This window comes from Leptopilina heterotoma, unplaced genomic scaffold (genome assembly GCF_015476425.1).
Source record: "Leptopilina heterotoma isolate Lh14 unplaced genomic scaffold, ASM1547642v1 Lhet_52, whole genome shotgun sequence".
Classification (NCBI taxonomy): domain Eukaryota; kingdom Metazoa; phylum Arthropoda; class Insecta; order Hymenoptera; family Figitidae; genus Leptopilina; species Leptopilina heterotoma.
The window spans coordinates 342545-358160 of NW_025111114.1; the positions used below are offsets into that span (position 1 = coordinate 342545).

The following is a 15616-nucleotide window of genomic DNA, read 5'->3' on the forward strand; positions in this document are numbered from 1 at the left end:
TATTAAAAATACAAATTTATTTTTCAAAAATATAGCCAAATTTGTCAAAAAAAAAAAAATAATTTTCAACAATCAAAATCGTCAAGCTTTTTATACAAATCAAATAAATTATCCATGATTCTGAATTTATATTTTTCTTCATTTTTAAATTCATTTACAACAATATTTGTGAGAGGCATTTTTTCATTGATTCTTTGAAAGGAAGCATCATGTCCCAATAGTGTTACTGACATTATAGAAAATGCTTGAATCATACAATGAACTTCGATTTTTGATACAGATTTTTTTAAATCTTCAAATGGAAATATTAAATTTACATTTAAATTTGCCTCTTTCATTAAACATTCTTCTAATGTTTGATGATAAATTAACAGTAAACTATCCATTTTTTCTTGGCGAAAATTTTCTGATGTTGTACTATATAGAAAATACAGTAAATCATAAGCTGGGGCACAGTATCTGTGTACAGAAATAAAAAAATATATGATTAACAAATTAATGAGTGGAAGGTGAAGAGATCATCATAAAAGCAACAATGTAAAATTTTTATTTGATAAAAAAATTTGTTCACTTATAATTGGTTTTTTAGAAAAAAAAATTAATAAAAGTGATAAAGATTTCAAGAATCGTAGTAGAGAAAAATTTTTAATTAATATTTTTAATTGATAATTTAAAAATTTTTTTATTTTGTTTTTTTACTTTTTTTCATTCTTTCTTTTTTTCTTTGTCTTCTTTTTTTGCCTTTCTTTTTTTTGCTTTTCTTTTATTTTCTTTTTTAGTTTTGCCATTTTTTATCATTTTTTTTTAGTTAAAAACAATTTTAATTAATAATTTTAATTAGCTTGAATTTAAATTGACAATTTTAATTTTTAATTAGTAGAGTGAAAATAATTACCGTGCCATTTGAAAATCGACGATACAACACTGCTTCACCTTTTCGTTTTGATATTTAAACAAAATATTATTTGTCCAAAGATCAGCGTGGACCAAAACATTAATTTCCTTATTTATCGGTGACGTATGTTTAAAATGATTCAAAGCAATTGTTTCAATTTTTTTTCTATACATCATTCGTTTTTCCTTTTCATCAATCTCCTCTGAATTATCAATTAGATGAAGTAAATTTTTCACAAAATAATCCAAAGTTGATTGAAACGTACAATCATTTAAATTAATTTTAATGTTCTCCCTCCAACACAATTCTAAAACCGTGATTTTCTTTTTTTCTTCAAAAATAATTGATTTCGCATGAAACCGAGCGATAGATTTCATGACAACAGTACAATGTTCAAATGAAAAGAAATCAAATTTATCTAAACACTTAAAATTTACCATCTCTTCTAAAACTAGGCAATTATCAAATCCTAAAAAACATTTCGGGATAAGTTGCCTTTCCTTCGATAATTGAAGTTTTGGAAATATTTTTACGTAAAGTCCAAGTTCAATTTTAAAACAATCGCCTTCTTCGACAAAATTATTTTGTGGACCATCAATTGGGGGGAGTTTTACAAAAAAATCTAAATATTCACGTTTGTTTCTTTTATTTTTAAAACTCACATTAAGATTGTAGTACTGTCCCAAAAAACCCTCGAATTCACTGCGCGGGGTAAATTTAAAATGAAAATTTTTATTTTTTGGATAATTGAGATAGACATTTTTTTTTATTATTTCAAAGCACTTTTCTGTATTTAAAACACTTTCGGCTTGCATCATTCTTTGCTCACTTATATTCAGCAACTGAATGAAGAATAAATATATATATGGTAATTGCTAAAGTTTTATCTCAGGAAATATATATATTTCATCAGTAAAAAAGAAAAAAAAATAGTGATAACAGTTTAAATACAGTGTTCCCTTTTTTGTAAAACATATGTGAAAAAAAGTCTCCATAATTCATAGAAAAACGTGATGAATCATAGAAATGAAAATTGAAAATAAAATTAAAATGTTTTATTAAATAGACAAATAGTACAACATATGGTACTCTCTAAATTAGAATTAGTAAAAATCTTTACTAATTTGAATTAGTAACTGACTTTTTGCTTTTCAATTAGTAAATTTTACTATTAAATAGTTATTTCTACGAATTTTTTAGTAAAATTTACTAATTCAAAAGCAAAAAGTCAGTCACTAATTCTAATTAGTAAATATTTTTACTAATTCAAATTTAGAGAGTAGCAATATTGACGCAACTTTGTTATATTGTGCTATTTGCGTTTCAAAAATTTCTGGAAGGTACTCAAATTTTCAGGAAGCAGACTTTGCACTCGATAATTATAATTTTAAAAAAGTAGCAGAAAGTAGCGTTAAAACTAAAAAAATTGTAAAAAAAATAGCTATGGAAAAATTAAACTTGACGACCAAAAAAATAATTTTAGACACTTCACAGAACAGACAAAAAATTTTATTATTTATGAAAGAATTAAAATATTTATAAAAATTATTTAATTCTTGCGAAGAATTTTCTAAAAATTTTTAAATAATTAATTTCTTTCGGATAATTTTATGCAAATTATAATTTAAACAATTGAATTCCTGAGAAATTGGTATTATTTATGAAAAGAATTGAATTCTTACGAAGATTTTAAAAAATTTTTTTTAAAATAATTAAATTCTGTTTGAAAATTTTATGAAAATAGTAAATATTGAAATCATTACTTGCGAAAAGTTTTTAAAAATAATTAAATTTAATAAAGAATTATATTAAAATTTTTGAGAATAATTGAATGTCTGTATGGCATTTTATTATATTTTTTTGAAAATAATTGAATTCCTAAAAAGAATTTTATTATTTATAAAAATAATTAAATTTTTGCGAACGATTTTATTAGAATTTTTTAAAATAATTGAATTTCCAAGAAAAAATTTATTACTTTTAAAAATAATTGAATTCTTGTGATGAATATTGTTATTTATGAAAATAATTGAATTTTGTAAAGAATTTTATTCAAATGCCTCAAAATAATTGAATTTTTGGGAATACTTTTGTTATTTATCAACATTATTAAATGCTTTCAAAGAATTATTTATATAAATAATTGAATTATTAAGAAGAATTTTATTAACAATCTAAAAGAATAATTGAATTATTTCAAAACAATTTAATTAAAATTCTATTTAAAATAAATGATTTCTATTGAAAAATGTTATTAAACTATTTGAAAATAATTGAATTCTTCCAAAGAATTTAAAAAAAAACATTTTTTAAAATAAGTAATTTTTTCGAGGAATTGAATTGAAATTAAATTTTAAGGAATAATTACATTTTTTAAGCAATGCCTATATAAAATTGTATTAAAAATAATTAAAATCCTGCGATAAATTTTATTATTTATGAAAATAATTGAGTAAATGTTAAGAATTTTATTAAAATTTTCAAAAATTATTGAATTTCTGAGAAAAATTTGATTATTTCCGAAAAAAAATTGAATTATTGCGCAAAATTTTATTAAAAATAATTGAAATTCATTGAAGAATTTTATTATTTATGAATATAATTGAATAGTTGCAAAGAATTTTATAAAAAATTTTTTAAATTATTGAATTCCTGAGAAGAATTTCATTATTTCGGAAAATAATTGAATTATGGCGAAAAATTTTCTTAAAATGTTTTTAAAAAAATTCAATTTCTGTGCAAAATTTTGTAATTTATGAAAATAATTGAATTCTTTATAAGAATTTTTTAAACAGTATTTAAAATAATTAATTTTTTCGAAATATAAAAAAAATTATGTAAATCGTATTTTAAATAATTGAATTCTTGCGAAAAACTTTATTTCTGAAAATAATTGAATTTTTCGATTAATTAATTTAAAACCTAGAATAAAAAATAATGGAAATTTTTTGATGAGTTTCATTATTTATGAAAATAATTGAATTCTTGCTTAGAATTTTATCAGAAATTTTTTTTAAAAAATTGAATTTCCTTGAAAAATGTCATTATTTGTGGAAGTAATTGAATTATTGTGAAGAATTGTATAAGAATTTTTTAAGTCATTGATTTTTTCGAAATGTTTTTGAAAATACTATTCCAAATTAATTGAATTCCTGTAGAAATTTTATTATTTATGAAAATAATTGAATTTTGGATGGATTTTATCAATTTCTTTTTTAATTGAATTCTTTTGCGAAATATTATGAAAATACTAGATATTGAAAGTAATTGAATTTCGAATTTTTTTTATAAATAATTGAATCGTTTTAAAAAATTTGATTATAATTTTTAATAATAGTTTTTTGATTTCTAGTATTGGCGAATTTAAAGTAAATTCTAAAAAAACAGAAATAGTAGCTTTTAGTGACTGAAATCTAAAAAAGTACCTAAACAGTAACATGACGTAAAAAAAGTAGTAAATAGTAGGTTTTAGTAGATAAGTGCGAAGCCGGGAAGGTTCCACCTTCTTGGAAATTTTGAAACCTTCCGGAAAGTTTTGTAATCTTTCTGCAAAGTTCAGGCAAGCTTTCCGCAACAAGAAAAATAAAAGTATGAAAAGTAGGATTAGAGAAAATTTACGTATAATCCACCCCCACAAACCAAGTGTTGCCCAGCCCCTACTTTAAATTTTTTATAGGGAACGATCAATTCTAACAGATGTTGAATGTCAGTTCCTAAAAAAAAGGGTTGTAAGAACCCAATAAAGGGTGGTGGAAGATCTATGCTCTAATAATCGAAGAAAAAAAGTGTCCAATGAAAGAAATTTACTGCCTCTACTAATTAAGAAAGCGTCTTTGTGACCAAGCTAGCCCTTTTTTTCCTCTCTTTCTCTCTCTCTCTCTCTCTCTCTTTTTCTCCAACCCTTTTCGTCGTCGACTATCCCAGTGGAAGAATTAATTAATTCAGAATGTATCAATTAAGAATAAAATTTACTCCTCTTGCATGGACTTGTTTTAATTCCATCTCATTTTTATTGAATCGTTTTGAAATAAAAGAAAAATATTTTCTCTTCCCTTTCTCAACTGTACGGCTATATCCATTTCTTTTCACTAACGGAAGGAGAAGGAGAGAAAAGAGAGGAGGGATTTTTTTTTCTCCATCACTTTTCGTTCTTTTTATTGCAAATTGGACGTGAAAAATGACGCCTTGATTAATCTGGTGGATAATTTAAAAATGAAGGGGTTACTGTCGACGGGAAAGACTGTGGATAAAAATGCAAGACGCGAAATTGCCAATCAGCGAAGGAGCGCAAGGGATGAATGAGGAAAAGAGAGAATGTCGGGAGTTCGGTGCGTAACTTAGTTAAAAAATTATCCTTTTAGTGAATCTCATTGGTTCGCTTGAACGCGTACGTTTAAGAGTGTCGATTTACATTTTATACATTTTGTACACTTTGTACATTTTGTACATTTTGTACATTTTGTACACTTTATACATTTTATACATTTTGTACATTTTATACATTTTGAACACTTTATACATTTTATACATTTTGTACATTTTGTACATTTTATACATTTTGTACATTTTATACATTTTATACATTTTATACATTATAAAAAATTTTAAATTTCTCTTTTTGATTTTAAAATTATTTTTTAAATGTGAAAAATGTATTTTCAAATATAAAGTATCTACATGAGCGATTTTTCTTTTTCAATTCGATTGAAGGGGGGAAAAAATATAATTTTTTTTCTTTATCTCAGTCAGACTAATGCGGACGATTCATTACTGTTGGAATACAGATAATTCTCGGTGGGTATAGTGAGAAGAAAGAGGTTATAGAAAAGAGGTGACACATGTGTTCAAAGTCTGTGTCCACTGATCTTTGCCGACTGGAACTTGGTCGGTAAAGTCTCGTTAAAGACTAAAGGTGGATCTTTGGTCGATTGCTTTCCGAACGCAAGAACTTAATTTGTCTCTTGGAACGAGACTCTATCGGTCCAATTTTCAAGATAAATTCTCCATTTTCGCGGCAAATGATCCCAATTTTTATTATTCAATTCAATAATTTCAATTACTTTTCTACTATTTATTTTAATTATATTATAACTATTTTTTGAAAAACATATTTTTAAGAAACTAATAATTTTTTCATTTCAATTTACAGCACAAAAGATATTTTGCATTTTGCAAAAAAATTGCAACAAAACTTATAAATAGACTCTAATCATAATATACAGTATATTAAAATAAAAAACTTACAGAATTTCCCTGGACTTTTCCCTGAGTTCCAGACAAAATTTTGAATTTTTCCCTGACCCTATAAAGAATATTCTGATTCACTTTAAAAATGATTGGATACTCAAAAAACTGTTCTATTACATTTAATTACGAATTTTTTTTCTTGTAACATTATTCCAAAACAGCAATAAATTCTTTTTTAAATAAATATTTAATCATTATTTATTATTCCATAGAAATTAAGATTTTCAAAAATTTCAATTTCAAATCTTTATGAAATTCAACAACTTATAATAAAATAAACTATGAAATTACCAAGAATTCTAAAAAAAAACCTTAAATTTTTTTCTATTTCTGACAATATTTTAATTTAAATAACTTAATTCTATTAAAGAAATGCCATAAAGTTATTATTTATAAATCATTGAATTAATTTTTTTTTAACAATTTTTATTTCAATTCTGTTGAAATTGGTTTCAATTACAAAAATTTTAACGAAATTCTTTGAAAGAATTCAATTATCTTAATAAATAATAAAATTCTTTCTAGAAATTTAATTATTTTCATAAATAACAATATTTATAACAAGAATTCAATTATTTTGAAAATTAATGAAATTCTTCTAAGAAATTTTTTTTAATTCAGTAATTTTTGTATCTATTATTTTAATAAAAATTCCCAAAAGAATTCAATTATTTTCCAAAAGAATAAAAATTTTACAGGAATTCAATTATTAAAAATAAAATTTACATAAATTTTAAAAAACCAACTGTTTGCCACTTTTTTTACAAAATTCTTCGCAATAATATTCAATTATTATCCTAAATAATAAAATAACTTATTTTAGAATTTCAATTTTTTTAAATACAATTTTAATCGAATTTCTCGAAAAATGTAATTATTCTTAATAATTTAAATTGAATAGGTATTCTTTTAGAATTTTCTGATTAAATTAAATTTTGATTTAATTTGCATAAATTTTAAAAAAACCAATTGTTTGAAACTTTTTTTTTATAAATTTCTTCACAATAATACAATTATTTTCATAAATAATTAAACTCATTGCAGAAATTCAATTTTTTTGTAAAAAAATTTTAATCGAATTCCTCGATAAATGAAATTACTCTTAAAAATTTGAATTGAATTGAATTCTCGTAAAATTTTCTAATAAAAATTGATTTAAAAATTAATTTCAGTTAAAGTTTTAGATAATAATTGAATTTTTGATAAGTTACTAATAATTACAATTTTTAAAAATAATTGAATTCTGTAAAGGTTTCAAATTAAAATCTTTGAAAAATCTGAATTTTTCATAAACTTAATTAAAAATTCTATGGAACTAATTTTTTTCCAAAAACTTAATCGAAATTTTTCAAAAATTATTTCAAGTTTTTATTTTCTAATGTAATATTTAATTGAAGAATTTACGAATAATCGAATTTTCGTAAAACGAATTGTATACAAATGTATATTTAAAAATTCTCAAAGAAGAACTTTTTCAAAATTTATTAAAAATTGAAATTGATGTATATATGTAGTTTCAAGTACAGAAACGAAAAAGTATTTTATAAAATTTTTTTTTTCGTATTTAACTTTTTGTGATGAAAAAAAAAAAACTATCGATATCGATTCTTTATTGAAGTACAGGGGGTGGGGGAGGGGGGGGGGAATCAGGAGAAATCACTGTCCCGTGGGAAGCAAAGATGAGAATCGTAAAGAAAGACGAGGAGAAATTTAAAGTGGAAGGGAAGAGAGGATTAAGAGAAAACAAAATCAAATACGTGAAAGAGGGACAAACACTCAAGGGGGGGGGGGTGAAGAGGGAATTGTTGTAAAAACGTTGGCGACAGACGAGGCATGGCTCGTCTTTGTCGGCAGGCCTGCTAATTAGTTTACTAACTTATCGACTCCTCTTTGTATTTACGACCACACTGTTAAACATCTCCACCGTGAAGGTATTGATGACTCCTGTCATCGTGCACTTGAGGTGTTGCCCTCTCTCACAAATAAGCCAATGGATAAAATCCACTTTTTGCCTGGCAAAATTGTCTTCAATTTGAAATTGCCCTACTTGGGCCCTATTTCAGCCTATTTTTGCCCTTTTTGACTTATTCAATTTTTTTTTGTGTTTCGTTTACCCGCACGTCGAAAAATTCCATGGAATTACCCTCTGGAAATTCCGTGGAGTTATTCTATAGAATTTCCATGAAGTTTCCATGAAAATTCTGCAAGTTTTTTATTTTTAAAATATTTTAACATTTTCAGGGTTGTCATACTCTCCAAATTTTATTAAAATTCGTCGAAAAAATTCAATTATTTAAAAATTTGTTAATAAAATTCTTTATGAGGATTCAATTTTGAAAAACATTTATTAGTAAAAATGTTTACTTATTTCAATTTGTGACAGATTTTTTGCTTTTGAATTATAGTGAATTTTACTAATAAATTAGTAGAAATTACTATTTCTTACAATTAGTAAAATTTATTAATTTAAAAGCAAAAAGTCAGTCTCTAATTCGAATTAATATTTTTACTAATTTAAATTTAGAGAGTAGGTCAGGGATATCAGGGAAAATCAGGGATTTTCATTAAAGTACATACTAAAAAAAATTGAATTTAGAAGTTTCAAATGATTGCAGAATTTCAATTTATTTCCCTGAATGTTTTCTGATTTCCCTGACCAGAGGCAATCCTATTCTTTTTTTGGTTGAAAATTGTAGTAAAAATTATAAAAACTCTTTGTTTATTTATTTTTTAAAAAAACAGTCGATGATAAATTTCCTGAAATAAAATATTTTATAATATAAATAAATGTTCATTGATGTGAATAAAAGATCAAACAATTTTGAAGGATATGTTGGAAACCTGAGAAATGTAGAAGTGACATTGTTAATTATTGTTTTTGGTATCATTTTATATATACCTTTGACATATTAACTGCATGGGGAAATAGCAAAGCATTACCTGTATGTCACTATTTCAATGAAAATGTGAAATACCTTTTCAGTTGTAATAATGGAAGCCCGGAAAATGTGATATTTCCAGAGCCTAAAGCAAAAGATACCGAATCTATTATTCTCATCTCACAGTGACACTCGAAACTTGTTTTTTATTTCTATTGTTCTCTATTATTGTTAATCCGAAAAGAAATATATTCAATTTTCGTTATATTTCATTTTTCACTTATTAATATTCATTAAAATTTATAAATTCATTTTCCTTTTTTAATATGCTGGCAATTTTTCCTATTTTCTATAACTGTTTATTTATTTTTATTTTTTTTTCTATAAAAAAATTTTCTATAAAGATATTATGACTAAAAATATATTAACTATAAAAAAATAAAAAACTAAAAAAATTAATTCAAAAAACTAAAAAAGCCAAAAAAAAATTAACTATAAATATACTAACTAAAAATAATAATATAGAAATCAACTAATAATAGAAATGAATAATTGTGTTTTATCAAAATTAAAAACTAGCAAAATGTCACTATTTAATCAGTAATTTTTTTTCTGACGTGATTTTTAATAAACTTTACGTCATATAGAATTATTTTTTTTATAAAATTCAAACAATAACGGATTTATAATAGGGCCTATAAAATGTTACAGCACTGAAAGTTTCTTATCATTTGGTTAGACTGAAATAAAACCACAGCAGAATGTCATAACAAGCGTTATCAGTACTCTGCATATTCAACAAGAAAATGTGAAACATTGTGATATTCTGTCATTTTTCTAAGAAAAAAAAAAGAATCAGTAAAATATTTTTGATAACATATAATTTATACCAGGGAGTTAATTAAATATATTTTCGAAAATTTATAAATTCAAAGAAAGAAAAGAAAAAGGAGAACAAACGAATAGAATGAAAATTGTGTATTATTTGGCAGCTTCCGTATTCATATTTATCACACTCTCATTGACAATTTACCTAGTTCTTCAGTTTGTTTATTCTGACGACGATGAAAAGCCTCAACTTGAATTAACCATTGTTGTAAGAAAATAATATTACTTTTAGATATATTTATTTTATTATTTTATATCAGATATAGAAATAATATGCGAATGAAAAATTTTGTATACTAAATTTTAATTATTTAATGCAGAGAAAAATTTTATTTAAACTTAGTAGAATTTATTTGAGTTGAGTAAATATGTATTTTTCTCAGAGCCAACTGGATTATTTATTTGGTTTAAATAAAAATTTTATTTTTTGAATAAAATTTATTAGAACCAAATAAAATTTATTTGAACCAAATAAAATTTATTTTAACCAAATAAAATTTATTTGAAATAAATAAAATTTATTTTAACCAAATAAAATTTAATTGAACCAAATACAATTTTTTTTAACCAAATAAAATTTATTTAAAACAAATATAATGTCTAGTTGGCTCCGAAGTAAAATTATATCTTTTTTCTGGTTGTATCAATAAAATAGAATAGAAAAAGTTTAAATTTAATTTTATTGATAATAAATTGATTTATTTATAAAAAAAACTGATTTATTTATAATAAACTAATTTATTTATAATAAATTAATTTATTTTTTCTTATATTTACAGGTTTTTAGAAATGGAGAGCGAATGCCATACACTGATGCTGGAGAGGGCTATAAGAACAACCCGAACGTGGAAAATAATTACTTTCCAATGGGACAAAGTGGATTAACAAACGTATGATTTATTTTTATTGTTAAATAATTATTTCAAAAAGAAAAAAAATTAAAATGAACTCCTATATTATAAAATTTTAGACAGCGAACAATTTTTAGAAATTTTTATTTAATTAAAATTTCGTTTGACTGCTCTAAATTATTATGCAAATTATTCTCCTAATAATTTAGGAGAAATTTATAAAAAATACTAGAAAATTGTTAATTGTTAAAAAATTTTTATTAAGAAGTAGAAAATATATTCATTTTATGCATAATTTTTATTTTCCAATGACAATATTGTTTATAAACTCATTTTTTTCTTTTGGGAAGAAAAACATTGGATATTCCCGTTTCTTAATATTTTTGTAGAAAATTCTCAATTTTCATAAGGAAATAATTTGCATAAATTCTATTTCTTAATTTCAATTGTTTTAATAAAATTCAAAGTTTTTTTTAAAAATAAAGGAAAAAAATGTTTATAAATTATATTTGTCAATTAGAAAATTTCATTGAAAATGAAACTGAAAATTTTTTAATTTTTAGAAAATAAAGGAAAAAATTTTATTCAAAAAAAAGTTCTGTTAAATTTATTTACTTATTTTATTTTATTTATTTAAAATTCTTCAAAACATTTAAATTTAAACTAAAATTCATTTACAAATCAATTTTTATTATAGAAAATTCTACGAGAATTCAATTATTTAAATACAAAAGCAAATTATTTAATGTTTCCTAAAATTTAATTCTTATAAAGAATTTTATTAACAAATTTTTAAACAATTAAATTCTTTTGATGAATTTTAATAAAAAATTTTGAAATAGTAATATTTTTCAAGGAATTCGATTAAAATTGTATTAAAAATAATTGAAATTCTGTGATTAGTTTTATTATTTCTGAAAATAATTGAATTATTGAGAAGAATTTTATAAAAAAGTTTCAAACAATTGTTTTTTTTTTTAAATTTATGCAAATTTTATTTTTAATAATTGAATTCCTGTAAAATTTTTATTCTTTTGGAAAATAATTGAATGTTTGTGTAGAACTTTGACAAAATTTTGGAAAATAATTGAATTCTTTTAGGAAATTTTATTAAAATAATAGATATACAAACTATTAAATTGAAAAATTTTTTGAAAATAATTGAAATTTTGCCATGAATTTTATTAAAAGTTTTGAAAATAATTGAATTTTATTGCTTTTGAAAATAATTGAATTCTTGTGATGAATATTGTTATTTATGAAAATAATGGACTTCCTCCGAATGATTTTATTATTTATAATAAAATAATTAAATCCCTGAAGAGAATTTGAAAATTTATGAAAATAATTGAATTACTGCTAAGAATTTAATGTCGAATTTTAAAACATTTGATTTTTTGAAAAAATTTTTGCAAATTCCATTTGCCATGAATTTAATTAAATTTTTTGAAAATAATTGAATTTTGAAGAAGAATTTTTTATTTCTAATGATAATAATTAGGATTTTGTCGAGAATTTTTTGTAATTTTTAAACATAATTAAATTTTGTGATAAGAATTTTATTACTTTTAAAAATAATTGAATTTCTGCAATTATTTGTAACTTCTTCAAAATTCCATTTTTTAGTATTTTTAACTAAAATTCTTCTGTAAATACATTATTTTTATTAAATAATTATATATATATATATATATATATATATTAACGCGAATTGTTGCTGTTTATTTTTATAGTCTAGGATTTACATTATTTTTATTAAATTCCATTCGCATTTTATTCAATTTTTTAGGAGGGAAAACTAAATGAATACAAATTAGGGCAAACTCTTCGAGAAAAGTATAAAGATTTTTTAAATTCAACATATCAATATGAATTTATTGAAGCACGAAGCACAATTTATGATTCGACCAAAGTTTCCTTGCAATTAGTTCTTGCAGGATTGTATCCTCCAGATAGTTCACAAATTTGGAATTCTTCAATTAAATGGCAGCCAATTCCTTTTGAATATGAACCGGAAACTGACGATATTTTGCTAACGTCAATAAAATGTTCTCGGTACATTGAGAAAATTAAATTAAAAATAAAAATAAAAGAATGAAAATTATAATCAAGCATCAAAATAACTTAAAATTAAAATTAAAAATTAAAATGAATTGCAATTAAGAACTATTGTTTAGTAAGTAAATGAAATAAATATTAATTCAATAGAATTGCATTTAACTTTTTTCAATTTTATATATAGCTATTTGGAAGAATTGAAAAATTTGAAGCAAACTATTCAGGTGAAGGAGAAATTACAAAAATTTGAAAATTTGATACAAAATTTATCGAATATTACTGGAGAGAAAATAAATAATTTATCTGATTTATATAAAATTCATTTCACCCTTGAGATGGAGGAAAAAATGAATCTCAAATTACCAAATTGGACGAAGTATGTTCTAAATAATACTCAAGTAATGGAGGCAATTTTATTCAACTTTGAATTAATGACTTACAATAATTTGATGAAAAAATTGAGTACCGGTAAATTTTCTACAGTACAAAAATAAACTTTAGATTTATAAATAGATAGTTAATATCTATTTATAAATAAACATTTAATATCTATTTTTAAATAGACGCATTTAATATCTATTTTCAAGTAGACATTTAATGTCTATTTTAAAATAGACATTTAATGTCTATTTTCAAATAGACATTTAATATATATTTTTAAGAAACATTCCTCACTAAAATTACTAATATCAGCAAAATTAATCTTTTTTCCAGGCTCTCTTATAAACAAAATAGCAGATGAAATGATAAGAATAAAAGATAATCTATTGAGGAAGAAAACAAAAATTTATCTCTACAGTGGACATCATGATAATCTCATTAACTTACTGTCTACACTTGGAGTCTATAAGTTGCACATTCCTAAATTTTCAAGTGCAATAATGATCGAATTGCACAAATTAAATAACCAATATTTTGTGCAGGTAAAGTTTTAATTTTCCCCTTATAGAAATTTATAGACTTCTTTTTTATTTTAATTCTCATTTAAGGGCATTGAACCATTATGACGTTACAGTTATAACACTGACGTCATAATAGTTCAAATGCTAAGTTCAAATGTTAAGTAAAATAAAAAGAAAAATTAATAAATAAAATTATAAATTATTTTTATAAATTAAATAAAATATAATGTAAAATAAACAAAGTGTAAAATAAATAAAATTTAGTAAAGAAAAATAATGTATGGTAAAAAAAAAAATAAAATATAAATATACAAATATATAAAATTATTTAAATTAAATACAATTAATTTAATATAAAATTTCAGATACTCTATTATTCGGGAATTCCATCTAAAATTGAAATTTTAGAAATTCCAGGATGCTTAAAGTTATGTCCTCTAGATGAATTTCTCGAATTGATGAAACCTGTGTTGCCAGAGAAAAATGAAAATGTTTGCATACAAACTTCTTGATAGACTATAGTCTACAATATATGCTGGAAAAATTGTGATGTACATCAGAGATTATTCAACTACCAATTGGAAATTGGTTCTTTAGTTATAATTAGCTTTTGTAACTATATATAATTTAATAAAATATTAATTTTAAAGTATTAACATTGGACTTCGATTAAAGTTTATAGTTTTTATTTATTTATTTATTAAACATTTTAATAAAATTTTTTGCAATAATTCAATTATTTTCATAAATAATAAAATTCATCGCAAGATTTCAAATATTTTTAATACAATTTAAAAAAATTGTAATTAATCTTAAAAAATTTATTTTAAATTCGTCAAAAAAATCAATTACTTAAAAAAATGTTTTTTTTAATTTATTGGGAGAATTTAATTAATGCAAAAATGTTAGAATTTTTTACAGGAATTCACTTATTTTTAAATATTTTAACCAAAAAAGTTCAAAAGAAATCTATTAATTTAAAATTTTAAATACAATTGTAATTAAATTTTTTTGAAATAATTCAATTATTCTTTAAGATTGTATCAAAATTCTTTCTAAGAATTCAATTATTTACATAAATAATTCTTTCCAAGAATTCAATTATTTACATAAATAATTCTTTCCAAGAATTCCATTATTTACATAAATAATTCTTTAAAAGAATTCAATTATGTCGATAAATAACAAAATTATTCCCAAAAATTCAATTATTTTGAGGCATTTTAATAAAATACTTTGCAAAATTCATTTATTTTCCTAAATAACAATATTCATCACAAGATTTGAATTATTTTAAAAAATAATAAATTTTTTCTTGGATATTCAATTATTTTAAAAAATTCTAATAAAATCGTTCGCAAGAATTCAATTCTTTTCATGAATCTTAAAAATTTCCCAGGAATTTAATTATTTAAAAATTGTTTTGTAAAAATCTTTGTAAGAATTCAATTCTTTTTATGAATAATAAAAATTTCTCAGGAATTCAATTATTTTTGGAAATTTTAATAAAATTCTTTGCAACCATTCAATTATTTTTGTAAATAATAAAATTCTTCTCAGGAATTAAATTATTTTTTAAAATTTTAACGATATTTGTTGCAAGAATTCAATTATTTTTATAAATATTAAAACTCATGGCAGGATTTCAATTATTTTTAATACAATAATTTTAAATAAATTCCACGAAAAAAATGCAACTATTATCAAAAATTTCAATAAAATTTTTTAAAAGAATTCAATTATTTGACAAAAATTTAAATAAATTTCTTTATAATAATTGAATTGTTTTTAATGTAATTTTAATAAAATTTTTTGAAAGAATTCAATTATTTGCAAAAATATTAGAATTTTTCACAGGAATTTAATTATTTTCAAATATTTTCATAAAATTGTTGG

General features: G+C 21.9%; 2 protein-coding genes across 2 annotated transcripts; one reads left to right on the forward strand and one right to left on the reverse strand.

Moving 5' to 3' along the window:
* LOC122507944 lies at positions 1 to 1839 on the reverse strand. Its single transcript, XM_043620968.1, has 2 exons — positions 896 to 1839; positions 1 to 459 (listed from the first exon to the last, which is right to left on the reverse strand). The coding sequence occupies exons 1-2, from the start codon at positions 1711 to 1713 to the stop codon at positions 66 to 68; spliced, it is 1212 nt and encodes a 403-aa protein (XP_043476903.1). The 5' UTR covers positions 1714 to 1839; the 3' UTR covers positions 1 to 65.
* Positions 1840 to 9753: 7914 nt separating this feature from the next.
* On the forward strand, positions 9754 to 14372 carry LOC122507945 (venom acid phosphatase Acph-1-like). Its single transcript, XM_043620969.1, has 6 exons — positions 9754 to 10117; positions 10689 to 10799; positions 12550 to 12815; positions 13003 to 13286; positions 13533 to 13741; positions 14086 to 14372. Exons 1-6 carry the CDS (start codon positions 9989 to 9991, stop codon positions 14230 to 14232), a joined length of 1146 nt encoding a protein of 381 aa, XP_043476904.1. The 5' UTR covers positions 9754 to 9988; the 3' UTR covers positions 14233 to 14372.
* Positions 14373 to 15616: the final 1244 nt, after the last annotated feature.

Coding starts and splice junctions, on each gene's coding strand:
- LOC122507944 (XM_043620968.1), bottom strand. CDS start 1,713: ATGATGCAAGCCGAAAGTGTTTTAAATACAGAAAAGTGCTTTGAAATA. Junction 460..895: donor GTCGATTTTCAAATGGCACG/GTAATTATTTTC, acceptor TTCTGTACACAG/ATACTGTGCCCCAGCTTATG.
- LOC122507945 (XM_043620969.1), top strand. CDS start 9,989: ATGAAAATTGTGTATTATTTGGCAGCTTCCGTATTCATATTTATCACA. Junction 10,800..12,549: donor GACAAAGTGGATTAACAAAC/GTATGATTTATT, acceptor TCAATTTTTTAG/GAGGGAAAACTAAATGAATA. Junction 13,742..14,085: donor ATAACCAATATTTTGTGCAG/GTAAAGTTTTAA, acceptor ATAAAATTTCAG/ATACTCTATTATTCGGGAAT.